Source organism: Amphibalanus amphitrite, unplaced genomic scaffold (genome assembly GCF_019059575.1).
Source record: "Amphibalanus amphitrite isolate SeventyFive unplaced genomic scaffold, NRLGWU_Aamphi_draft 000120F_arrow, whole genome shotgun sequence".
Taxonomy (NCBI): Eukaryota; Metazoa; Arthropoda; class Thecostraca; order Balanomorpha; family Balanidae; genus Amphibalanus; species Amphibalanus amphitrite.
The window spans coordinates 413,341-440,947 of NW_024881615.1; the positions used below are offsets into that span (position 1 = coordinate 413,341).

General features: G+C 54.8%; 1 protein-coding gene across 10 annotated transcripts in view; it reads right to left on the bottom strand.

The window, feature by feature from the left end:
• The window catches only part of LOC122381426 (aspartyl/asparaginyl beta-hydroxylase-like), a 38,013-nt gene that overhangs the window by 9,692 nt on the left and 714 nt on the right, over positions 1 to 27,607 (bottom strand). For 4 of the 10 annotated variants that reach the window (XM_043365569.1, XM_043365566.1, XM_043365567.1 and 1 more), the window contains exons 3-13: positions 22,945 to 23,103; positions 22,449 to 22,549; positions 18,654 to 18,683; positions 16,661 to 16,963; positions 15,852 to 15,882; positions 14,437 to 15,485; positions 13,953 to 14,102; positions 11,909 to 12,152; positions 11,323 to 11,459; positions 10,735 to 10,935; positions 10,256 to 10,383 (exon numbers count right to left, since the gene is read on the bottom strand). In XM_043365569.1, coding sequence (XP_043221504.1) covers positions 10,256 to 10,383; positions 10,735 to 10,935; positions 11,323 to 11,459; positions 11,909 to 12,152; positions 13,953 to 14,102; positions 14,437 to 15,485; positions 15,852 to 15,882; positions 16,661 to 16,963; positions 18,654 to 18,683; positions 22,449 to 22,549; positions 22,945 to 23,103 — 2,533 coding nt within the window. Of the gene's footprint in view, positions 1 to 10,255; positions 10,384 to 10,734; positions 10,936 to 11,322; positions 11,460 to 11,908; positions 12,153 to 13,952; positions 14,103 to 14,436; positions 15,486 to 15,851; positions 15,883 to 16,660; positions 16,964 to 18,077; positions 18,684 to 22,448; positions 22,550 to 22,944; positions 23,104 to 26,953; positions 27,041 to 27,607 lie in introns of all 10 variants that reach the window. The other 6 variants (XM_043365562.1, XM_043365563.1, XM_043365565.1 and 3 more) reach the window with 5 other exon arrangements.

The window sequence follows — 27,607 nt, forward strand, 5'->3', positions numbered from 1 at the left end:
GAACAAACTTGGGCAAAAACAGCAAGATTGCCTGTTTTGTCAATTCACACATTTTCATATTTGGGGGCAATTTTAAAGTTGATGGCCAATGTTTTCAAAGTCAACATTTCCACAGGAAAAAATACAGCTATTTTTCTTACAAATTCATTCATTTGTAGAGTCCGACTCTCTCTTGTTTTCTCGCAGTTTCCGTTGTGATTTGAGAGAAACGATCATGTGTATCATAAGCGTTTGGCTCACTTCAAGACGGCAGAATTTGCACTTGCATTTTCTGCCGTGTGGAAGACCAGAGGGAGTCAACTAATTTATGACAGAATGTGCTTAAAAAATGACTGGTGAATAATATCTTTTGTCAGTGCCTGACAAATATTTATATTTTAAATCACGCTCATCAGCTGTCAAGTGAGCTCCAAATGGCCTAAATTGTCAGCTGTTTATCATCCTAGGTCAGCTCAAGGTCACAGACGTCAGCTGAAGAAAGTGGTGACCATTGGCCCTGTGTTGAGCGGACAAACCGGTGTTACCTAGTATTCTATGTACCGTGCACCGTGAGAGCGGCCATCCCCAGAACCGTTCCCGGAGTCGCCCTCCCCCGTCCCCGCTCCCACGAGGGCTTGGAGACGGCCGCTAGAGATGGTTAACTGCACGGGCCGTTTTTTGACGTATTATCCAGGGATCAAGTTGGTGGAGAGCAGACTTATCCGGTAGCTCCCAGGCCAAGTGCCCTTGCAGGGGATTCAATTCAGCGGAATGAGAATACAGCACTGCAGAGCTTCTATTCAAAACAATAGAGAAAATCGCAGCAGAGCATCGAAAAAAACAGCGGCATTCGCAGCATACGAGGCGGCGTAACCTTGACTGCAGCGTGTCAGGGAATCCACAGCCGAGGTTGGCGCATTTTATAGTGGAGACGGACGCTGGGTCGGTCCTTGGCGGGGACGACCCACTGGTAACAGCTCGGCAGGGGTATGTAGCGGCGTGCGCAGAGACCGCCCACTGTGCGCATACCCGCCCGCTGATCACAATCCAGGGCGACCTTGAAAAAGGACAAAGAATCGCCCGGTAATAAATGGCCACTAAAGTAACGGTATTTCTGTAATTTTACCTGCCCTCAGCTTGACACAGCCCAACCTTGAACCATTATCTTGACTAGAACGGTCGAGACAACAACTTCTCACATCGTGCCATTAATCTCGTTTCGTTCCAGCTGTCGGGCTCTGGTCCAATCATGTCAATGTCGGGTCACAATCTCGGACTCAGATACGTATAACAGTTCAAAGTCACCTCGGTGACGCGATACATTCCTCGCTGTTCAGTGTTGGCTGACTGTCCGCTCACGTCAGTCAGAAGGGTGGACAGGGGTTCAAACGCCACCCGCACCGCCTCCGTGGACCGTGATCCTCTGCTAAACGCAGTTATAGGCCTGGCCCAGAACACTGTGACATACATATCAGCAGCTGAGACAACATGAACAGGATCGTCGTGAGATAGGAAATCAAGCAAGAATATGCACTTAGCCTACTGATTCATGATCATTCATATGAATCAAATTATGTGTCAGAAAACCACATCACCAATGGCAACGCTTTCACCTTTTTTCAGAGCACATCAGCGACGAGGTCTGCAACCTGGTGCAGCTAGCTACCTGCTTCGCCGCGACAGCACCAGGCCCGTGTCCGTGTTAGTGTTGGTGCCGGTGTTACTTTTATCCCTCGATGAGGGCCAGGCTCGAGGCTGAGGCAGGGCGGCGGCAGGTGTGAATTCGCAGCTCTCACAACTCTCGAACGGCGCCAGACGGCTGAGAGAAATATTAGAACCACCTGCGACGGGCTGTGCACTTCCCTCAGACGGGACCGGCTGTGCCAATCCTCTCCAAAAGACATCTGTTGCTCTCAGGAAAGGTGCGACTCAGGCCTGTCGGTATGGCGTCCGGTCCTTCTAACCTCGGCGTTCCAACCAGGCCCACCCACCAAACCCGCGCACTCCTTCGTCACGATGTTATGCTCGTCCGCCAGCTCCAGTTCGGATTACGGCGGCGCCCAGCCCGGCGCAGGTGCGGCGGAAGTGGCTGACTCGGTTTTACTACTACCGCATGGTGCGAACGAGGCGCGGAGCCATCCCACTGGCGGCGGCTGGCCTTGTGACCACATTCTGGCCGCTGAGTGCGATCGTATCGCCGCCACGGCCATCTCCCCGCCGCCTCTCCGGTCACGGAGCCAAGGGCCGGCGGTCCGGTGAGGTCGGTCCGGGACCGCGCGGACCACCGGAGTGGGGACCGTCCAGGGGCGGGACCAACAGCCGGGCATGACCATGGTCACTTCACGAGCGGTGGAATTAAGAACTGAGGGAAGAGATGACGGACATAGTTCCGAGGATGGCCATAACGAAAGTTTGCCTCGCCGCATCCCAAGGAGGTGCCAAGATCAGGTTATGCCAGCGAGCCCTAACAGTTTCCCTATTCCGCAGCATCTCGCTGCGCTGCGTTCTGGAGGACTAAACAGCGCGGCAGTACAAACTGATATCACTGGTCGCGATCAGGAGATACCAGCCCTCAGCGATCGCCCGGCGCCATCCGTCCGAGGCCAGTCTAGGCGGCAGGCGCAATTGAGATCTGCATGACGGGAGGGGCCGCTGCAGTGGGCGCCTCAGAGGTCTTCTGTTCACCGATCAGGTCATGAGAACCGAGGGCAGTGGGTTAAGTGGTGTCAGGTCACACCGCACCCAAAGAGTCAACATGCCGTTGTGTCCAAAGCGGTTCCGTGGCTCTCAACGCCTATAGAAAATGAGCTTATTTCATCCCGTACCGTGACGGTCATATTACAGCCGTGATAGGAAGGTTACCGAGCTCGCTTTCCCGGCTTTGATCCATATATGGTAGCAGCGCATCAAATCGCGGCGATAGTACTTCGTTGCAGCACCAGACGATGTCTCCTCACGAGTGGTTGTCTGACCTCGTATGCTGAATGCAATTTTAAGCTAGTGACGAAAAACCGCACTAAAACTAATTGATCACTGGTTTAAGTTCTACCATATCCTGTCGCCAAAGTTTCTGTGGTTACAGTATCCAAGTTAACACAATCGGTTAGATTGGATCAGCTGAGCTCAATGGCAAACTCTTATCATGGATTACAGCAAAACGTTCTCAAAGCCAACCAACATGACCGACCGGCCGACCCTGAGTTCTGGGTCGGCGGGTGACCTCGGCGGAGCACACAGCACCCCTCCCGTGGTATCGTGACACCCATCGGAGCGAACGAGCCCGGGAATACATGGCACCTATCTGAGCGACACAAATACGGCTAGACAGACGCGACCACCATAGCCGCCGCGTGTCCCCGTCACGGAGAGATACCATCTCCCTGGACGGCGGCGGTCCGTCACATGTCCACGTGTGTGAGGGGAACAGCTGGCCCGGGTCACGTCAGGTCAGGGTCGCACAGACCGGCTGTCCTTTCAAGTCCCAACAGCTGGCTCTCTGTATTAAGTCCACAGATGCTCCACGCTCCATCCAAGACAGCTCAGACTTGACCACCTTGTACGGAACCATCCGTGACAGGCAGCACGCCCAGAGGGGGGAAGGGAAGGGAACAGCCCCCTGACTCCACCCACCAGGCCCAGTAGTCACGAATGCCCTTTTGGCCGAAGCGGTGAACCCCGACTGACTGCCTTCCCCAGAGTCCCCTCTAAGGTCGGCGGGTGGAGTCCACAAGGGCCACTGACCCTCCTGGGGTCGGAGAGGGTAGTGTGAGGGCCAGCCACATTGAGGTAGGAGGGCAGCTCTGAGACCTATCGAGCCGCTCGGCTACCACTGCCGGACGGGACTACACGTTAGCACTTAATTATCGCTGCTGAAGCCGTCAAAACTCGTGATAATCTCAGTCTTGCTGTCCCGGAAGCTGCACTTACATCATGACAACCACTGCACACTCCCCGCCCAACACCTTGGAACAATGCTATCTCCAACACGCCCCCGCAGGTGGCCACATCCGCGTACACACAGCGTTCTGTCCGGCCGCAGACAGTGCAGCCGCTGCCAAGGTCGTCCGACGCCGCTCGACCCAGAACGAGACTCGTGTCTGCGTTATTCCAGCATAATCGGCCAGTTTGTTCTGTTTACGAGACTCGCTGAGCGCAGCGCCGTGCTTTTATTAACCGGCGCCGAGTCAGCCCTAATCAGGTCGGACTTGGGTCGTGACCAGGACGGTCTTCTGACCCAGCCTGGCGCCCGCCAGTAGCTCATCGAAACGAGACTTGGCCGGGCGTCTGAGTGCTCGACAAAACCCATCAAAACGAGGCCGGCCGCACAGCGTAATCCACATAGCTCATCAACCGCCGACCAAACCACGATCATTCGGTCAGCCGAGGCAAGCCCCGAAAACAGATCACTAAATTCAGCGGCGTGCCGAACCGTTTCCGGTAGACCACTAAGACTCCACCCCTCCTCAGGCGGGGGGGGGGGGGGGGCTGTCGCCGGCGGACCGATCGACGCACAGGGCGGGGTGTGACCGGCACGGCGGTGACAAGGTCACGCGGAACCGTGGGACCGCCGAGTTATGTAACGCAGCCCTGTCATGGCCACGGTCGCCGCCGGAGCTGGAGGCCCCCGTCCCAGCGCCACGGACGGTAGGTGTCACGGAGAGTCACGGAGGGTCACGGAGGGTCACGACACGTCACGAGGCGTCAGGATTCGTCATAGTCGTGACGTGTGACGCGGAGACCACTGACCCGGGCGGTCCACACTGGGCCGGGGGCCCGGAAAAGTGCTAGAAATTATTTGTGATTGAGTTGTTGATCTCAGCGACAAGCAAACATGCTAAAAACGAAGTGGGGCTGCTTAACCCTCGCCGGACCTGTTGTCAGACCCCCCACCCCCTCGGCCGGCCGAGGGGGGAGGGTTGGTACGACCCCTTTTCGCCGTTTCGCCCCTAATGGAGCTAGAGCCTCGCGGAAAAAACAAGCGTGTGCGCCGTTTCAAGACGGAACGATTGATACCCGATTTCAAGGTCCCATGTCAACCGGTAACCTCTGAGGTGAGGTCAAAAAGCCCAAGGTAGGGTTTGGTTTTTGGTAAATAATTTCGCATAAAATGGTCGCAGAGCAGCAATTTTGGCACCATCGTGTTTGCCTGGCTCAGGCGCGTCGAATGGTATACTTTTTGTTCGGGTGAGGTCAACTTAAGGTGTTGACCTCAGGTCAAGGTCAGGTCAGCATCCTCAGGTCACGAAGTTGGTCGAAAGAGGTCATGTCGCATATCATTCGATTCGGGAGGTCTTCCCGAGTCCATTGGTGGCTTTCCCGAGTCGCTGGCTCAATTTGATCATGAGTTATTGACAAGAAACTCCTATGACCGTAGTGACGTCATAAATGACGTCACGGAAGGTCAAAAATGCAAAAGTAAAGCATCGGATCTTGCAAGTAGTGCATGAAATCACGATTCCATGTGCTTGAGATAGTTTGAGATCATTCCATGCGCAAAAACAACAGTTTCCTTATCTCCCCATTTACTTTTAATGGTGATGTCACGTGACCTCGAAGAGTAGCAGGCATTAGCAAAAATTGCGAGTAGGGCATGACAGAAAGATGATTAGTGGTTTGTATGGCACGGTCATTTTTAGCGGCTCGAAATAACATTTCTCAAAAAGTCTAACTTAAGAGCAAGTTGTTGTTGATTATCACTTACTTGTGTTTGGGGGTTAATAATGACTGATTTTTTTAGTTTGGCCCAAAAATTTTGACAGCAGGGGCATTCCACGTCAAATCAAACACCGAAATCCGTCATCCCCTTCGATTTTTCTGAAAATTTGTAGGCAGACTGGGCATGGTTCAAAACTGAGTTACGTATAATATTTTCGAAATTTGATAACGTATCGCTGATATATAGGTCATCGAATATAGCGAAAAATGCCACACATCAGTTTTTTAAATGGCTATAACTCTGGTTCCTTTTCTGGTATCAAAATGGTATCAACAGGGTCTTATAGGTAATTGATAAGGCTTTGATTTTTAATTATAAAATTAAATTGAAGTGACCTTGAAATTCATTTGACCTTGAATTAAAACAGAAAAATTTAAATAGCAAAAAACACGTCACCTTCGATTTGGGTAATTTTTACATATTATGTCCGTCACAATGTTCCTAACCATCTGTGAAAAAATTGGAGTGGGCCATTCATAACTTTCGCGGCAAACGCCGTTTTCATGCATCAACATCACGCAACCGCGCGTGACCTTGAAAGACAGAGTCAAGACATGCTTGCTTGTGTACACTTTCTGAAATGAATGATTGCTGATTAGTGATATCCCAAACTCTGCGAGAATGGAAATGCGTAGTCATCGTAGTCAAGCATTCACGTTCCATAGTAAAAGTGTCTCAGGCAAACGGTATTTTGCGGTGAATTTTGAGCCGTGTGGAAATGCATCATGAAGTAAATTCAACGAAAACATTATCACGCAACGATATCTTCACGTCTTTTGATCTTCACTATACGAAAGAACATACATTTTTTAGTATGTATGGGGAATTTCTAGTTAATCCAATAATAAATATGGCAGTTAGAGGCCAGCTAATTGAGTAACATGTCGCCGGCTGAGGCGGGCTCGGCCGATGCGGGAACGCAGCAATCACAATGTTGTGTTTACACGTTCATATTTCAATTGTTTACCAATCGATTTTCAAAATTCTTTCACCATAAGATTGCCTGTATATTTCTTAGTCTTCTCAAAAAATTTGACGCGAATCGAACGTAATCAGCGGTAGGGAGCGCGATGTAAAGACGGAACCGTTCTGTTCCGTCCCGGCACAGTCTGCAATTCAGGCGGCGCGTAGCGGTCGGCGCCGGCTGCCGAGTCGCCGCGTCGCTGCGGCGACAGGATGTTCACTTTACACCGCTATTACTAGAACAGTTGCGAACCGATTTTCTTATTGCTTGCACGATGAGATGTCCAATTCAATTCTTGACAGGTAGCCATAATTAATTTCGCATTAATCTTATGAGATATTGGCGAAAAACAGGATGGGTGGGCGAAATTCGCTCTTCCCCCTCCACTGCGCGTGCTAACATACGTTTGCATATGTGCAATTTTCTTCAAAACTTATGAATGGCCCACTCTAATTTTTTCACAGGTTGTTAAGAATATGGTAGGCAATAAAATATATGAAAATGAGCCAAATCGAAGATGACGTGTTTTTTGCTATTTCAATATTTGTGCTTAAGAACAGAGTTAAGCAAATTTCAAGGTCATATATTTAAGTAGGTGCAATTCTGAACAAATGCTTAAGAAATTACCTAAACAGTAAGGTTTATTTCATTCAAATCAAACAAGTACAACCAAAGTTATGGTCGTTCAAAAATATAAAGATGCAACATTTTGTAAAAATTTGATGCCCAATATTTATAAGACCTGTGGTCAGAATGTGCAAAAAACATCAATGTAATGTCCGGGGCCACACAGGAACTCGCTCACAAATTTATAATGAAATCGCTGATGGTAAGGTGCAAAACAGCCGATTTTTGTTCGATTTGACGTGGAACGCCCCAGCATTGTGTGCGTTGATCAATTCTGAGCTCAGGGACATATATTTTATTCAGATTATAAGCCTTAGTTTTTCACAACTTCCAGCGCTATAAAGAGCGCCGGGCATTCAGTGGAGCGGCGAGGTGACAATTGCCCCTACATCATGTGGTTTACTGGCGCATATCTCGAAAAGTAGCAGGGAAAAGCAGCAAAGTACCTATATGGAACGAAAGATGAGTAATCAGCGGCTAGTATAAGATGTTTATTTTTAGCTGCTCGAAATAACGTTTTTTTAAAAGTCTATTTAAAAATTTAGATATGATTTTTATTTAGGTCTTGCAGCTGCTTGCAAAAAGCTAGCTTATGTTGCAGAAAAGCGATGCAATATGTAAGAATGTTGTTGGTACAGTGAACAACAGTGCCCTGAACTAGTCTGACAGAAAATTGCGTTCAAAACGACAACTGGTCAACTAATAAATACCAACTAAAGATTAGCATTAAAATCGGCAAATGTGGTGGCCACTAGCGAGTCTAAATAGTCTTGTGTTTGGTGACAACTGACCACCTCAATTTCGACCTTAGGGCAAAAATGGCATCGGAATCGTATTCTTCGATCAATTTGGGATTAAATGATACCTATTTTGTTCATATTGCGGACAGTCAGTTTGGGGGAATTTCTAGCGCTTTTTCGGGCTGCCGGCCTACAGTGCGGTCGGACCAGCCACGAGAGAGCTAAAACGTGCCGGCTCAGGTGTGCGTAGAAAATCAACGCATTCCCTAATAGTTCTCAATCGCTTTACCAGTTAGCTCATATGATTATCCCATCGCGCGTAATCCACACACCGCAGGCAGCAGATTGAAAAAGAGCGGCGTGAAAGTGACTTGTGTCAGTCACCAGGGCGTGTTTCCTCCGGAGAGCGGGCCCTGTATTGCGCGCGGACCAGTGTCAGAGCAATGCTAGCTCTCGCAGCCACGGGCGACCGGCCGCCTCCAGAGCCGATGATGATAAATGATACTACAGTCTCCACGAGCCTTCCAATTTTTATCAAATACCGACATTGTCTCCTTTTCACTTTCCACAGAGTAGAGACATTCGGAATGGGGCGCGGCAGGATCCGGTTTTTACCGTTTGAAACGATCGTTATCAAGATATCAAACTTCAGGGCGATAACCAGCCAATGAATTAAAGGGAAAACGAAAAGGAACTTTTAACTGCAGTAAACGAGCCAATGTTTTGGTTCATGTGGAAGTGAACTTTCCCATACCTGCTACATTGCATGATTAAATCGAGACATCCAGGCATTTTAATGGCACGTGCACTGTACCACACTTTTCAAAGTTTAATGCAGTGCTTTAATATTGCCAGCCGTGTGGTTCAAGGGGTGTGGTTAAACGCGTTGAACCACACGGCTGCTGACGTCACTATCAATTATAGTTGTGAGCTTTTTGGCAGGTATGGGAAACACCTTCCAGCCCTAAGGCCGGGAATTCAATAAATGTCACCTCGCTTTTTTAGCGAAAAGCACCTCGGGCCTAACGGCCCTCGGAGTTTTCGCTAAAAAAACCTCGGTGACATTTATTGAATCATCCCGGCCCCGGGCAGGAATATATTAAATGTCATGGAAAAGCACCAATGAACCGCAATTATTGCAACGTTAGGCAGACCAGACCACAATGCAACCGGTCTTCGCTTCACCCGTCTTCGTCGGTCATTCGCTTGCGACTCCCGGGGCACGGGCTAAATGCCACCAGTGCAGTGCCGCAGCGGGTATAATCTGAAGTGACATTTAGCTGCCACCGGTCACTGCTACCGGAAAGCAGCTCAGCTTTGGAGCGACCCGTGCTTAGTGACGGCGAGCTTTCCATTAACGAGGCTTACGGAGTTCTGGCTAGGGCAAAAAGCCGTACCAAGCCCGATCCGGTTCACCAGGTCCACCTCGGCTTATATTTCAGCACGGAGGAAAGGCTTGCCTTAGGTAAGTACTACTGGTTTTGCACATCACAGCGGATTATTTACCCAAGAACATAGCGAGCTGAATGTACGACGGTTCGCTCGGCCGGGGCACCGGGCTCTGCATCGGACACTCGGGCGCGCATCAGCGCCACCTACACATAATAAACGACCGGCCCTGTGCGTACTGAGAGAAGGTCCAACTGTCCGCGTGTTTCGCACTGTCTTACCTGACCTGACCAAATGGGGGTCTGACTGGCCGTCTGTTTCGCACTGGGTCTCCCTGTCCCACTCTGCATTGAATGACCCGGTGAATGTCGGACTGCCCGTCCGCTCTGGACAGGAGGCCCCTGTTCCAGTGACAGAGGGCCTGGCTGCCAGTCTGCCCGAACTAGTAGGGCCATTGACCCCTGTCCTCCCGACTGACCTGATCAGTGTCTGGACTGCCCGTCTGCTCCAGTCTGGAGGTCCCTCTCATACCAACCTGATAAGCGCCTCACTGCGTTTGCTGGAGATTGGAGGTCCGATGACTGACCTGAGAGCCCCTCTCCCCGTCTCCTCCGGAGTCCAGTAGAGCTGCCCAGTTAGACGATCCACTGACTCCCTCTATCCTTCAGGTCCCCCGCCCTACTGACCTGATCAGAGCCTCACTGCCTGTCTGCCCAGGGGTCCGGTAGGGTCCATAGCGTTGTCTCACTAACCTGATCAGAGCCTCACTGCCCGTCTGCCCCGGCGTCCACGTTAGGCTAGCTTAGGCTAGGTCAGGTCATTGGTCCCCGCTCTACTGACCTGATGAGTGCCTGACTGCCCGTCTGCTCCGGCGTCCAGTACGGCCTCCCGGTCAGACGGTCCACGTTGATCAGAGACCGCTGGAGGACGCTAAGCAGCAGGCCGCGCTTCACACCCTCCTCATATACCTGGCCGAGAGAGAGACAGAAACAGTGAGGGAAACGTTTCGAAGAGCGGATAAATAGCAAAATATCGTCATAAAAATACACACTAGATTCACAACAGACGATCGATAGACCACGGAACAAAACATCAATTATTTACTGAAGATCAGCTACTGTGTGCACATATCTGAAGAATATGCAATCTAATCTGACTACTCAAGGGTGCAACGGGGCGTAATATCATTTACGCGCGCCATACGAAATGTCATGTTTGGTTCACGTCAGGACTGACTATAACACATACATGACGATAAACATGACATCTATGTAGGCCCTCTGTCGCATCAGCCGAGTCGTACCGCGCATCGTACCCACCTTGAGAGCCAGGTCGCGGCGGCCGGTGCGGTCGTACGAGTCGCCCAGCGCGTAGTAGAAGCGCTTGTCGTGTACGCCCGGCTCGTCCGAGTCGATCCCGGCCTGCATCAGGGTCACAGCCGCCGAGTGGTTGCCCTCCTGGCGCCGGATGAAGCCCAGGTGCACCTTGGCGTAGCCGTTATCCGGCCACAGCCGCAACACCTGATGGACGGGGGGGGGGGGGTCAGGGGTGCAGGTCGGCGGGAACAGTGGTGGGCGAGCGGGATTGGGGTGCTCATGAGAGCCGTTGCAGTTTGCGTATACTGGCATCAAGACAAAGTGACAGAGTGTGCAATGCTTGTTAGTGTTGGAACAAGTAAGTCCTTCTTGGCGTGCTACCTTGAGTTTCACTGGACTCGATACAGAGCTCTCATCTCCCTTGTCCCCAGCAACCTCACAAGATTACCACTTCCCAAACACGTTCACACCAAGCGGCCGCCGACTCGAATCTACCCATTATCATCCCATCATATGCCATTCCATCCCCTCCACGTCCTGTGGAATTTTTTCAACCACAGCGTTCAGCCCTCAGTCAGCCCTAGCTCTTACCTCCTGCAGGACCTCCTCGGCGGCGGCGTTCTGTCCGTACGTCATGAACACGGTGGCCAGGTGGTTCCTCAGCATGTAGTCGTCGGGGAACTTCTGGATCAGACGCTGCTGGATGCGCGCCGCCTGGTCCAGCTGGCCTGCAAACAGACCCAGAGTCAGAAGGAGACAGATTGGGTCTCATGTGGCTGAGCCCCGGGACATAACTAGGCGAAACAGAGAGACGAGCTGAAGACTCATGCCCGTTGTTCTACTCAATTTCTGATCAGAGGTCTTCAGAATATTTTATTTTATCTGCCCAGCAATATTTAGGTACCACACAAAAAGGTAAACAAATCGCTGAACAGTATTGAAAGAATACATGAACAGCACGAGCCGTGGCGTCGACGTTCACCACTACTCAAGCCCACGGGCGACGACCCTCACCCGTCATAACAATTATATGTCCCACCCTCCCAACCTGCCGTGCCCACCTCCCCGTCTCCCCCGCCCCGACTGACAGCTGAACCTCTCCTGCTGGACGCACGTCTCTGCCGCCCGTCGGCAGTTAGTACGTACACACCCCTCCGTTTCCTCCGTCCCGACTCACCTCTGAACCTCATCTGCTGGACGCAGCTCTCTGCCGCCTGTCGGTACAGCTGCAGCGGCACCTCGGCCTCCAGATCCAGATCCAGCACGTCGCGGAACGCCTTGATGGCCTTGTCCAGCAGGTTGTTGCTGCGCTCCCGAGTAGCCTGCGCGTTCAGCGCGCGCGCGCGGCCCCAGAGGGCGCGCGGCGAGCGCGGCCGGCGCGCCAGGATCGCGCCGAACGCGCTCAGCGCAGCCGCATCGTCCTGTTCGCGCGCCCAGACGCAACGGTTGCCATGACGACCGGGAGATGCGGCCGGCGGCGGCGGCGGGGAGGCAGAGGGGTGGATGGTCGGGAGACGAGGACAGAGGGACGGAGAAGGTCAGACCGCTGGGGAGATTTGATACAGGGGGCGGGTCGGGGCCAACTGAACCAGGGGACAGATTAGATGCGGTGCAACAATAACACAGCATGCAGATATCTCTATATTGGGAGCTGAGTGGTGGATACGCTAAAAGCACCGACGACGCCATCATCGGGGCTTCAGCGTGGAATCCTACCGGGGGCTGGGACTGGGACTGGGGCGGGGGCGGGGGCGGGGGCGGTACGTATCACAGGGCAACCTCAACAACATTCCCTCCCAGACAGAGGTAAAACCGCGCTAACACTGAGCAACAGCAAACAACAGGAAAGACATTGTTCGTGTTGTGTTATTCGTTGCATAAGGTACCGCACACCTACTAAAGGTACCGTATCATTCACACCATATGCATCCCTGTATAGCCAAAAACAGCGAGACAGACAGCCCAAAACCAAAGAACCAGCTCCTGGCTGCAAACCAAGCAGAAATAAACATCAAGCGCGGTCAGAACGTGTAGCAAGCAGATCGAGGGCTCCTTGTGCACCAAAAGCCTGGGACAGGCCTACTACGTTAAGTCGATATTGGAGGGGAAATGGAGAGAGAAAAGGAAAGGCACAATTTTCGGCGGGCCGCCTAGTCCTGAGAAGAGGCGCAGACAACCAGGTTACAGCGGGGAAAGCCGATGCACGAACCAAATGTAGCTGAACGACAAATCTGAATGATCAACAGGGGACTGCAGAGTACAGTTACAAGCGAGCAAGGTAATGACGACAATGGAAACATCATAATGGAGTTTGAAGCAGAATCACGTTTCACAATACAATATGGACCTGAGACACCGAACGTGACAACTTTAAGCAAAACGGACGACCCGATGGTTTTGAAAATGACAAACAGCTATTGGGTAAATGTGCTGTACTCATGCAAACGAGGGACGCAAAGGACCCATTCGAATGATAGGGTGCGGAGATGAAGTGTATAATCACTGGTGCTTCATTGGGAAAGATTTAAACACACCATGTGCGAGGGTGATTGTGCGAGAGTGCTGTGTTCCCATATTGAAAAATAGACCGGCTGGAGATATTTACTGAACTGACACACGGTAAGGCCGATGTCATGCACGATAGGCCGCCCACCGACTGTGCCGGCCGTGTGACCTACCTCTGTATCAGATCCACAGCTGCGTGGGGAACAGAGCGACACTGAACAGTGGCTCCAGTTGGCCGGGCGGGGATACAGGACAGACGGGAGGCGGTGCACCCTGCACTACCGGACCTACAGACCGCACCTACTACTGTGCTCAGTCCCCAGAGGCTGTGAGGTACCCGCGACTATCTGAAGTACCGAGCGAGGGCTTGGAACATGCACTTCTTGTGTCCGTCCCATTGCTGGGTGTGTGCTATGTTCGTTGAAACTGTCTGTCCCCAACCAAGTTACCAAGTAAGCGTGACCAAGACTGTCCGACAGACATCCCCGCTTGACTACTTGACTACCCCAGTTCACCAGCCACGAACCAGTCTAACTCGCGAAAGGTGAAACACGACTACCGACATAATTGCACGAATAACGGCTAGAAGACGACTATCCTAACCAATCCCAATTCGACCCAGCTCCCCACCGTCCACCCCTCTCAGTCCTCCCACCCTCCCTCGGTCTGAGACTCAGAACTATCTCACCACCGTCCGTTCGTCCCCTAAAACTCACCGTATCGACCAGGTTATCGGCGGCGTCCAGCTCGGCGCGGATGTCCCAGTCCTCGGGACCCGTGACGTCGGCCTTGTCGTACTCTCCGGCCGCGTCCGGCGAGTCATCCTCCACGTCCGCCACGATACCCTCGTCCACGGCAGGGGCCGCCTGGCGCCACGGAGATGAGTTAGAGGGTAAGACAGCAGTGTGGCATAACAGGACAACTAGCGAGTAGCCGTTACTTGGGTATTTATATGTTTAAAAATGGATAGCTAGGCTAATCGGATAACAACCTAGGCTAAGCAATCAGACTTCTTAGACAGTGGATATTAGTCCTATAAACTGACATACAAATATCATTGAATTTGGGCCAAAATACGTTAGGATCAAGTTCTGTTCTCTAAACATGCTGTTCTATGAACATGCAGCTAGGGTACAGCAACCACTCGGACATTCACAGCCGTTAGTATAAAATTCACAGCACGCTGCCGCTCGGTCTCACCTGTGCGGCTTGCTTAGCATGCTGGTCAGTGTCACTTGCTACGGGAGGGTCAGTCGCCGCCGCCTTCTCCTGCTCCCGCTGTCCCGCGCGGACTCGCTCTATCTCCTCTGCCTCCCGCACCGGCGTCTTCGGAGCCGGCTTCTCCGTCGGCGCCTCCTTCGCTACAGGCTTCTCAGTGGGAACCTCTTTCGCTACAGGCTTCTCAGTGGGCACCTCTTTTACCACAGGCTTCTCAGTGGGCGCTTCTTTCACTACCGGCTTCTCAGTGGGCGCTTCTTTCACTACCGGCTTTTCAGTGGGCGCTTCTTTCGCTACAGACTTCTCAGTAGGAGCCTCCTTCACTACAGGCTTCTCAGTAGGAGCCTCCTTCACTACAGGCTTTTCAGTCGGCTTGGTTTCCACCTTTTCCGCCGGCTTTTCAATGGGCTTCTCTACCTTCACAGCTTCATCGCGTTTCTCTATCACAGGTTCCTTTGGCTTATCTTCTTTTACCGGCTCTTCCGGCTTCTCTTCCTTCACGGGCTCACTAGGCTTCTCCTCCTTCGCCATCTCTTTCGGCTTCTCTTCCTGGACTGGCTCGGCGGCCTGGACGGGCGGAGGTTGGGTATTAGTATCTACTGGCACACTGTCAGCGGGGGACGGCACACTGCTGGGGACCGGCTCCTTGGCCGGTGTAGCTACCTGCTCCTCCACGGCGGCCTCGGAAGTCACTTCCTCCGCCTTCTCCTCTTCTACCACGGCCTCGGGAGCCTCCTCCTGAGGAGCGTCCTCAACCGCGACCTCCACATCATCAACCACTTCAGGTTCCTCCGCTACTACCGCCTCTTCTGCTACTTCAGCTTCCTCTGCTGCTTCTGCTTCCTCTGTTACCTCGGCTTCCTCAGCTACTTCTGCTTCATCAGCGACCTCGGCGTCTTCCACAGCCTTGGCCTCCTCCTCGGCGACCTCGCGCGGCTCCTCCACTACCGGCTCCGTCACGTCCACGCCCTCGTCAGTGTCTGCCGCCGCCGCCTCCTCCGACTGCTGCTGCTGGTCCGGCTCGGCAGGTGCTGGAGGCGGGAGAAAGGTCAACTCAGTGATTTTCAGCAGAATACGGCAACTGCCGTCATGTTGTGGTTTTCAATGAGAATCATTTAATATTACATGCATAACTAAATATCAATTTAACACACTCATCAACGATTTAGGTAATAACCTTGTTGAATGTAAACTTATTTAAGCTTTTCTGGCATAGACATCATCGTCATTAAGTCACAATTCCCAGGCATGTGACGGCAGAGCAAAACGAAGTTTCCACAAGTAAAATTGATGTTCGACCACGTCCATTTCTCAACCAAAGTCCCACCAATTTCCAAACCAGGCGGCAAGCCGAACGACTGTTATCTAAGATACAGTGAGTCTTTGGATGGACTTACCCTGGTCAGTGGCTGGCTCTTCGGCATCATCCTGAAACATGACACATACGTTTGAGTAACAGTGTCATCGGTGTTAATGAATGATTATTTTGGCAAATTAGCACAGTTTGACGAAATATCACGTAGCCAGTAAGCGCGTATAATTCTACTGAAATGTAGAGCAAGTGAAACAGCGGGCCACACCATAAGAGTGAGAGAGTAGAGCGCGTTGTGAGGAAAGCATCAGTTGACTACTCCATACAGGCGCGGACTACTCCATAAAGGCTACGATCGCCTGCAGTTCTACACGGCGCTGTCAAAGTAAAGCAGAAGGTACCGACGTGAACAAGGGAAGCGGGGTCTGTCCTCATACACATCAAGGTCAGCCCAACACCGAGGAAATTATGTTAGTGCTGTGTGATTGAAACATTTTGTAGGTCAGCCATCACCGATGCAGTCTGTTAGTTTTGCGGCCGACGTCGAACGTAATACATTGTCCACCACCAGCGTCCGTTGAAGTATAATGGTCGGTCACCGGCCACCAATGAAGCCTGTAAGATCTGTGGCGGACATCGAGCGTTATATGCACACTGTCCACCAGCGGCATCTGTTGGCGCTGACGCTGCTCATTAGATACCCGTCACCAGAGGTAGTCTGTGTTGAGCTGCTCTACCATCCACCGCCATCCAGCACCGCTGTTAATTCTGGCTGCACCCGACACCAGTCCATCAGCCACCAGCCGGTGACTGTACATCGTGTTGTCACCACCACCATCACAGCTAGCACCACCGGCGGAGCCGTCATCCTCTCTCCTCCTCTCTTTCAGTTACCTCCAGCACCTCCTCCGAGACGATCTCCTCCCGCACCGTGCCGTCGGCGTCCGTCATCTGCTTCACCACCTGGCGCATACGGACCAGCTTCTCCTCCGTCACCACGCCCTCCTCCTGCTGGGACGGCGGCGGCGGGGGCGGCGCGGCGGCCGGCGCCTCCTCCAGCTGCGGCTCGGAGCCCTCCAGCTGGATGCCGGCCGGGGGAGCCTCCACGTACACCACCTGCTGCTGCTCGGCCGGCGCGTCCACGTAGACGATGTGCTCCTCAATCACCTGCTCCACCACCTGGGCGGGCGCGTCGCCCTGCGGAAGCGGCGACGGGACGACCGAGAGGTCAGACGGGGGACGGGCAGCACCGGCGGCAGGATTGCCCACGGTCAGAAAAACGGAAGGGGGCGGGCGCATCGCCTGCGGCACCACCGGCGCCCAGACAACTGAAAAGTGAGGCGGACGGCAGATACATTACAGTAGGGGACGGACTAGCCAACGAGATCGGCGGCAATTAGACCAGAAAGTCAGATGGACGACAGGCGACAGAGTGGGTATAATGCAACGCGGAAAGTAGGGATACAAGTACGTTACGGTAAAGACTGCATGGTGTTGAACGGGATAGTATAGTAGGGTAAACATCAGTAAGGCGCGGTGCGGAACAGGACAGCCCGGCGTATCGTTACTTAGGAAGAACTGGCACCTTTGGTTTGAGAGGATGGTACGGGTAATCCAAAGCTTTGTGATGTGAGATGCATGGGATGTAGTTATTTTGGTGCACGGGGAGAGATAGTGGACCAGCAACGAAAGAGCCGTGCAGAGCTAGAATTAGGTGCGGTGACACCGCCACGCTAGGTGTGCAGTGCCAACGGTGGATGGACGGGTCGGAAGGCGGGAGCAGGGTGTGAGGTAGGCTATTTCAAATCTAGACACAACATGCAGTCATTGCAACGGGTGGATCAATAAAGTCGCTCACAGCAACTCGCGATAACAAATAATATACACCGATTTACTCGTCTAAATATAAAAGCTATCAGCAGCGAGAGTGATAATAAAATACCGTTGATTTAGACCGTTGAATTTAAGAGATCACAGCGCCGAGACCACGTCTACAACCATGCATAAAATCTGCAAAGAAAATGGATAAATAAAAACAATGAAAGAAGGCAGACACTGACCGACAAGACAGAATGGCGTAAAGCCTTAGAAGATCACACTGAGCATATGCCCGAGCGCATATCAGCTACTACAAAGACGGGTTTAATCGAATACTCGAGGCCCGCCGACCCTCCCGCCCCAGTCACGCGCCGCGGACGGAGGGATATGGGCTCGCTCGCGGCGGTCGGGACTCCATGCGGCCGCCACCGATGGTCGGGCCGCCACCAGGGAGAGAGGGGGAGGGGAATGGTACAGTCGGGTCGGTGCTGACCCCTTCTGTCGGCGGAGCGCTCTCGGCGCGGTCGGCGGCTCCATCGGGCGCCTCCATTCCGTGCCGGTCAGCGGCGGTGGCCTCCTCAGAGTCCTCTGCCAGCTGCTGGTGGTGGTCAGGCTGACCCTGAGCCGCGCCCTTTGCTGGCTGCTGGCCATCAGCAGTGCCCTGCTCAGCCGGCTGCTGGCTCTCAGCAGTGCCCTCCTCCTCCCCTACCACCTCCTGTGAGACGAGCTGCTCGGAGCCGTCCTCGGCCACTGCCAGCACCTGCACCACCGTCTGCTGGACGGGCACCAGCTCCTCGCTGGTGTGCACCACCTCTGTGGTCGTCACCACCGGCTGGTGCACCACCTCCACCACCGGCTGCACCTCCTGCACCACTTCGACCACGGGCTGCACCAGCACCCGCACCTCGGCCACCGGCTGTTCCACCACCTCCACCTGCACCACCTCCTGCTGGTCCCGCTGGTCCTGGTCCTGGTCCACCGGCCGGTCCGTGTCGGGTGTGGCGCCGGCGGCCGGCGGGTCAGGGACGGGGTCGGGGGAGGGGACCGGGGCGGATGGGGGGCTGATTACCTCCTGCTGGCCGGCTGGTGCGCCTTCTCCCTGAAACACACGGGAGGGACAGGAGAGCCGTGTCAGGACGAGGTCCAGACACAATATACATTCACACAGCGGGGATAAATGACGGGATGCCTGCGGACATTTACCTAACACTGTGCAGAAGGTATGTGATTTCAGCTTTCCATTGATGACGTTCACCGATGTACAACGTACCTTATAACATTCCATACGGCATGCTTTCATAATTTGCCGCAATCCGTTCTAAGCAATGTTATAAGGGGTGCTAAAACTAACCTTTATGAGTGATCTAAGATAACACATTAGACAATACTGACACATAAGGCTTCTAAGAGTGTAGTTAGAATGCGAGATAGCACACATACTACGCTTACTATGATATAACTCCATATGGATTGTCTTGAGCAAAATGGATACCAGGCAGTCGACAGAGCACACTTAAAACTTCAAAAACATTAACAAAATATGCAATATGCATTAACTAAATCAAGGGTTCATTATAAAGCTTTAAATTAACATGGCATTTAAAGTAAGCTTTAATTACATTGAATGTGTCAAGGCAATCCAAGCTAGTCAAACAAGGGTCAAACATGGGTCAATCACAGCCAAGGGTCACACTGAAGGGTCACGCAGGGTCACACAGCGGACACACAGCCGTCACACAGCGGTCATATGCGGGTAGCAAGGCAGTTTGCCGGAGAGAAGGGCCCACTACGTCCTCTGGGGCCCAAACAGCGCGCGTCCTTCTGCGCACTAGTCACAAGAACGGACGCCGGGAATGGGCAGAGGCGGGGGCGGCGGCGGGGCGGTCGTCCTGGCGGCGCCCTTCCTGGCTCGGCGGGCTGCTCAGACGCCGGCGCTCGTAGCGTGCACCTTGCCTGGGCGGGCGGCGGCGGCGGCAGCGTGGCGAGGATTCGACACCAGATGCGTGCCCAGTCGGCAGAGAAGCCGCACCAGAACGGCGGTGTGGGAGTGACACCAGCCCGCAGGGAGACGGGAGCTTCCGTCCGTGGGTTTGTTGAGGCTGACCGGCCAGGCGTCTGGGCAGAGAGGTCGTCGGCGCTGACTGGCTGAGACCTGTCTAGATGTGTATCCCAGTTGGCCACAGAGGCGGCTATGGAGTGTACTTCTGCAGAGTCTAGCTGAGGATAGTCATGACGTCCGTCCGAGCTGGTCACAACGACAGAGCCTGAGTCCGCTTCGGTCAGCTTCAATATGTTCGCCAGTCTTCTCCTTTCCTCCTCCTCCTCATACAGCACATCGAAGAAGGGCAGTTGCTCTCCCCTCGGCCCCAGCATCTGCCCGATGTCTATGATGAACTCCTCGACCTCCTCTCCCGTGTTCCCCACACTCCCGTTCTCCCCCTCCCGGTCCTCTCCGAGCTCCCCTGCCGTCTCTGCTGCCTCCGGCGGCGTGGCCACACCGGCCCACTCGCGGACAAACTGCAGCTCATCTGTCCAGGTGGCCAGCCGGGCCGGCAGATCCTCCCAGTTCCCGAGCCGCAGCTGGTCGCGCATGTCTTCCACCTCAGTCCAGAACTCGTCAAACAGACCGTCCTCCGCCACATCGTCCACCTCGGGGAACGCCTGTGTCTCAGTCGCCATGGCAACAAGCGCGTCCAGAGTGGCCATCAGCTGAGCGTGGGACAGCTGACTGTCCGTGCGGTCCCCGTCCGCAGCGCCTGGGGCGCCGCTGGGCTCATCATGATCGGATGCCATGACCGGGGATAGTTCATCTACAGTCGATACATTTACAGACGCGACAGAACTAGCGGAGCCTAACTCGACCACTAGACCAGAGTCCAGCATCACTAACACACTCTCTTTGTCTTCAGGAACTAATTCTAAAGCTTCATCACCCGACACATCGTAAACGTCCACCTCACTCTGGAGGTTGTGAGGTGTATCTACAGGAATGAGCTCATCGGCACCGAGGTCTACATCATCTAGCGACTCACCGTCTCGCACAATCTTCTCAGCTACAGACGATTGTGGAATAAGGGAATCTACATCGCGAGACTCAACACTATATGGAATGTGCTTCACACCATCTTCACTTAACCCAGATCCGTCTTCAATCACCCAGCTAGCCACACTAGACTCATATGACGCAAAGGAATCACCCCTATCCCCACCCACCGCGGCCAGAGCCTGTCTCCGCCCGTCATCCCACCCCGAAGCCTCGTCCGCGCCGCCCCACGCCGCCGCCCGGCGCCACAGCAGAGCGTCTATGCGGAGCGGTCTGGCCCGGCACACCGGCGGGGTGCGGTCCCAACCACCACCCAGCTCCGCCAGCCAGGCCGCCTCGAAGCAGCCCGCCGGACCGGGAGGAGCATGCCGCGTGCGGGGAGCGTGCCGGCGCGTGCGGCGGCGGTCTCCACTCGCCTGGTGGTCTAAGAGAGCGTCCTCTGACGGTACACCGTCCGGGGCGGCATCGTCCAGCGGTTTGTTGACGCTCCGAGAGGACACCTCGAGTTTCGCCGCATAGTCGGATACAGATATATAATTGACGGAGCCGCCATCGGTCTGCTCGCTGGCGACTGCGCGGGTGGCCACTGAATTGAGGGTGAGCTCGATGACGCTCTCGGAGTCGGGTCGGAGGAGAGTCCCATCGTTGGAGTCACCTCGATTGGTAGTACTAGTAATACTAGACGGGTCGTCTGGGCTATCTCCTTCGCTGGGGTCCGTTGTAGGCTGTTGGCTGTTGTCGGTATTCTCATCAGAGACTGGTGTAGTCACCGCACTGGGATGGACTCCTTTCTGAGGGGACGATGAGGTGGTAGCCGTCTCAGGGACTTTCCCCGCTCCCGCAGCCGGATCCTGGCCGTCTCCTGTCACTGCCCCAGACTTCTCGTGTGAAGCTCTGTCGTGCTCCTTCGCTATGCCGACGAGCTCCTCCTCCAATCCGCTGTAAACCGTCTCCACTAAGCTGTGGTCCACCTCCACTCCAATGGGATCCACCTCCACTCCGCTGGGGCCCGGCGGGCACGGCTCCTCGTCTGACGGCGTCTCCCCAGACCCGGACGCCGACCGCTCCTCCGCCAAGTGGACGGGCATCAGGTGTTTGGCAGCCTCCAGCAGGCGGCGCGGCCAGGCCAGCAGCCGCTCCAGCCGGCCGGGCCGGCAGAGCCGCTGGCGGGGCCGCGGCGGCGCGTGCGGACACAGTCGCAGCAGCCAGCGGAGCCAGCGCTGCACCAGGCGCCGGCCGACGTGGGCCGTCTCGGAGCGGCGCCGCAGTCGTCCGCTCACCTGCGGGGGACCGGCCGCGTCGCCCGTCACCCACGCCCGCTCCGCCGCGATCGGCCGCTCCAGGTAGGTGAGCGCAAAGTCCAGCTCGGCGCCGTCTCCTGATCCTGTCGTCTCCGCTGCCGCCGCCGGCCGGTCGGGCGAGTCTGGGTTCGGCGCGGCGGCGGCCGGCAGGTGCTGTCCGAGCTCCCGCAGCGCCTCGTCCAGCCGCTGCCGGTTGGCCTCCAGCTCGGCCAGGTTGGCGCGGTAGCGCGGCGACAGGTGGAGCGGGCCGGCCGGCGCGCCGCCGCCCGGGTCCGGCAGCAGCGGCCGCCGGCCGCCCGCCGCCTCCTGCAAGCAAGGGCCGGCCGTCACTCGGCCGGTAGCGGGCGCACCCACCAGAGGTCAGTTATAGGGGTCACCCACCAGGTCACCGGGGCACTACTACAGCCCAGTCAGCCCTGCACCAGTTACAGCCGCACCCGGCGCCGGTTATATACATTACAAAGCGGGCGGCGGCGGAAGCGGCAGCGGCAGCGGCGACCGGGGACGGCGGGACCCTCACCTGGTCGGCGGCAGGCGGTGACGAGTCGACGCTTTCGACGATCGTCTCCACGATAGTCTCCATACGCGGCGCTGCCGCCGGTGGCGGGGCCGGCGTGTCCACTGCAGCGAGAGCACGGGCAGCGGTCAGAAGAGTAAGCATCCACTGGCATTCCGTCCAGTGTCTTATTAATCGTGACTGAGCGACCCAAATGGTACATCTTCCTGATAAAACTTTCACTATGGACGGCGGGGCATCGCGAACCAGAATCTAATCCCATCGAGAAATCCCCATGAACACAACCCAGCTGACCATGACTGCTAAACTTATCCTATTTAATATCTTTCTAACCGTGAGTTGATTCCATCTCCTGACAGACATTGTCTCACTCCCGTCAGATGTCAGCTCGCTATGCTCCGCCTCAAACTCCACAATGCCTATAACACACCTATTTTAACTCGCCGCCTCATTCTCCATTCGGACCGCAATTCACTCTCACCTCCTCACCCAAACTCACCATGTGCGATGCCCTGTGACTGAACGTAGAAGAGCGCCAGGAGGACACCGACGCCGGCCAGCAGGACGAGGAAGACGAGCACGGTGAGACAGCTGCTGCCGCCCTCCGAGTGGTGCTCCTTTATCTCCTCATCGCCGGTGCCCTCGTCGCTGACTGAGTCTGAACACGGCCAGGGAGGGGCGGGGGAGAGTCAGCTAGCGGGTAAAACAGTCTACGAGGTAAAACAAGAGGTAAGCAGGCAGCGGATTAAGCAGTCGAGTCGGAACACAAACAGGGAGAAACGAGAAAGGAGGAAGGATGCAAACGTTCGCTCGGTGAGAGGCCGCCAAGACTGCCGAAGGGTAAGCAATTTGGCTCTACAGAAAAAAATGGCGTGCTTTGTTAGGTGTGGACTGTGGAGGGACGCCTTCTATTATTTGCGATATTGACGGTAGTGAGCCTGCAGCTCGCACACATACATTGCGGGTGGCAGCGGGTTCAGGTGATAAAACGTAGGATAATCTAGACTGTTTGTTTTCTTGCTTATTTTAAGACGCATCAGTCAGGTTTGGCTATTTATGTTAGGCTAATTTCGACTGAAATACTACTCTAGATAAACCAACTGACATAACAGCTAGCCCACTAGGCAATGTATACTTCTATTTCATGATCCATATTAGCAGGGAAATTCAAAGAAAAAGGGAGCCGATGTCACTATTTTCTACAGGTTAGTGGACAAACCAAATCAAACACCACATGGGTCAGAGTACAAGGGCACGGGAGCGGGACCGTAAAATATCAGTTCATTGCCATATGTATAACCCATCAGCGGGTGGCCAATTGACTGCCCTACGAGCCCAGTTACTTCATAACATCGCCGGGTTGACAGTTTGTCCACCGGGGGCCCTGACGACGCTCATTGCAGTCACGTGGCATCAGCTGGAGCGGCCGGCTTATTATAGCCCGGCGGCGGCGGCCGTCTTGGCAGCGGCGGCGGCCGGTCGAGAGCGCGGTCCGTCGAACGGTGCGAGCCGCCCGGCAGCGGCGGAGCAGTGGAAAGTCGGACCGCGCAATACGACGGCTGGCCACCCGGCACCGGCCCCTGAGGGACGCCGTCAGGGCCCGGGCAGCGTTCATCGGGGCGCGTACCTGACTATATCACCAACGGAACGGCGTCACCCGTTGCCACGGGTCACTAAACGCTCATTTACAGCGACTGACATCACACGGCACAGGTGTTATCGACCCGTGCTGCGCCCGGTAGTAGACGGTGCCGACAGCCGTCAGTCATGACCGGGCAGGTGACCGACAGCGTCAGATCCGGCCGTCTGCTGCACTCTCGACCATCAGAGGGGCGGCTCACAACCCTTACTACGGGGCGGAGGGCGCTGACAGCGGCTGACGGGCAGCGTGCCGCTCGTGTCTGAACGGAGCAGGGGCCGTTACGTGTAGACTAGCCCTGAATCAGTGGCGTCAAGACTAAGAGGCCGCAAACCGGGTGTGCCACTGCCATCTGCATGCATACAGAGCTCAGGCTTAGATCGATGACGGGATCGGACCCGGATCGCTGGAGGATTGCTGATTTAAGCGGGTCTGGGTCGGGTGCGGATCGCTCGCCCCGGACCAATCCGGGATTTCTGCCCGGATCGGGCTGTGGCCATTGACCCTATCGGGCCCGGATCGCCGGCCGGGCGGCGTCGTGTTCCGGTCTGCCGGGCTCTCTCGGGCGCCGCGGCACCCGTCTGACCGGTACCGGGCGGCGGGGCGGCCAGCGTGGCAGACGTGGCCGCTGACACCGCCAGCGTGGAGATGCGCCACCCCCACCTCCGCCGCCCCTGGACCGGTGAAAGGGAGCCACGACGGCGGCTGAGCGGGACCCGTGGCGACATGCGTGCCGCAAAAACAGCGCTGCGGCGACCGGCCTCCGCTCGGCCGGCCGATTTGCGCCGTATGGACTACAGGCTGAGAGGCTGGGCAGAGTGGAGAGACGACGGACAGAGCGGAGGGATGCGCCAACAGGTTCGCTGTTTGGCGAGATGTAGGTGATAAGTCCGGACTAAGACGCATCCAAGCAAAAATTAAGAGAACAGGTACCTGAGGTGGTATTTGCCGCAGTGTTGCAACTCCAGTAACGAATATCTTGACGATGCGTTTTGAGGGTCAGAGACTTCGGAAGCTGAATCAAGAGTGACGCATTCGAGAACACTAACAATTCATGAAATAACAAAAGAAATGGAAGAAATGGTTCACCAGTTCAGAGGGTGGGCTTTTCCCAGCCCCGAGCGGCGCACATCTGCCGTAAACATTCTCCCAGACCCGTCTGTCGCAACAGCTCGGTAAGGCGTCATAGCGCCATGCGAGCTCCGTAAATTCCGGCTTGGGAAACCGGGCAGAAACAGATCAGCGTCAATCAGAAACCATTGCAGACCAGCTGAGATGATAATAAATATTGACAGAATGCACCCTGTCTCACAGGCACGGGATGATGTTGCCAAATACGGAGAACACGAGCCTACTACGCAGCTGGAGGACTCGGGACGGTTTGTCCCATCTTCGACGCGTGACTGTTGACGGGGTTGGAGAGACGGGTCTGTCTGCCCTCTCCGACCTGTGGTAGGTACTGGGGAGAGGGGACGGACAGTCTCGCCTCCCCTACCCGTCGTAATGTGAAGGTAGGACAGCCGCCGGAGCCCGTCGGGACACCGCTCGATCGGTGACGCAGTCCGCGGAGCGTCGGTTGGCAGCGGCGCCGGTCAGCACCGACGGGGACGCCAGAGCTGGCGGGCGGTGCGTCGGCCACCGGCCGGACAGCGACAGTCAACCACCGACGGAGACGTGTCAAACCGAGCCGACCGACGGCGGCCGCACGGAAAGGATAGACTCGGGAGAGGGGCCGTATGGGCGAGCCAGCGTAACATCGGCGAAAATAGGCCGAAAAAACTTCCGTGGTTCATATGAAAACTACCAAAAATGTTTTCTTTTCTGCTCTCCTTCTTCATCCGACTCGCTCATCTAATCTCACCCTATCCTGTCTTCTTTCAACCATGATATTATCATAGCTCGGCTTTCTCCAAGCACGTCTCCGCTGGCCCTGGGTGTCGGAGTCTCGGACTGGCCGCCAATTGTCCCCGCTCGGTACCTGGCCGGGCCGATTTTTTTTTAATGAATTTAGCTCGAATGTTTGAATGGACGGATTGACAGAGCCGGAGTCCACGCTAAGCAGAGCTTGTTGCGTAGACCCCGACCCCTACCGTCCGATCGCGCAATTCCGGGTAACGGGAGAATTTAAATGCCAGAGTTTAACGTGCCCTTCAAAGCCGGACACGGCCTGTCCCACTCAACTGACTTCAACTGGCTGCGGCTGCTCCCACCAACCGCAGACCATCCCCGTCAGGAGTCTCATATATCGAGCGCCGGAGCGTCTCGAACCCGGGCTCTCACTACCGGGAGTCCGATGCTCTACCAACTGAGCTACGGGACAGGCAAAAGAAGAAGATGTCCAACTCTCCACCATTCGGCAGGGCCGCCGGGCCGGGCCAGCTTCCCACGTGCTACATCTGCGGGCGCCGGTAGTGCTGCGGCGTCCGGGCCGCTCTAGAGACGCCCGAGCTGCGATAACAGCTAGTCGCACCAGTCTGAAGCTCGTCTCCGAGTCGTTGTGTACTACCCTGGTCAGACGACCTCCCGTCACCTCTCCCCAGTCGCATCAGCTCTGTGTCTCGGTGTGGACAGTCTGGTCCGGCAGCAATGAATGCCGAACAGTAGAATCGCCAGCATTGACATCATTATTAGTTCCATGAACCACAAAAGTGCATTTTGTGATCTCCCAATGTTCCGGTACCTATCGAAAAAGGAATCAACACTTCAGAGTGTCTTTATATCAAACTATGTTACTGCACATATGTGGGGACGAGATGCCACTGCATTTGGTTGTTAGTACAGGTACTGCTACTGACCAGCCATGATCCCTTGGCTGGTTTAGAGCACACAGCAATCTGAGTGTCTGACTACGGGTCTGGCTGAGCCATACCTGGCTCTACATAGAACTGGTCATCGTCCCGCACATCTGGCTGAAAGTCATCCTCCCACCGTTCGGCACCCGGGGCCTCTGCGCGTCCTGACCAAACGGTACACAATAGAGCAACATACATTTGAGCACATGACACATACACATAACCAGAAAATGTAGGCAATGTAAATGTAGGAAATGCAGGGGATACAGGCCAGATGATGAAAGAGGGATGAAAGAAGACAGGATAGGGTGAGATAAGTTGAGAGGATTGGGTGGAGGAGGAGGAGGAGGAGAGAGAGAGAGAGAGAGAGAGAGAGAGAGAGAGAGAGAGAGAGAGAGAGGGGAGAGGGAGAGGGAGAGGGAGAGGGAGAGGGAGAGGGAGAGGGAGAGGGAGAGGGAGAGGGAGAGGGAGAGGGAGAGGGAGAGGGAGAGGGAGAGGGAGAGGGAGAGGGAGAGAGACAGGTAAATATTCAGAAAGTCAGATTCATTTTACGAGCATAAATTTGGCAGTTTCTTACACTACTTTACATCCTGAATCCAAATATGATACTGACATGTGGTGCAAACAAAAGAAAAAAGCAATCAAACCTGACCTAAGGTGATGACAAACCAAAATGTTCAGGACTAGTACAGAAATATAATGATAAAAAGGTCTGCTGGTATATAATTGTG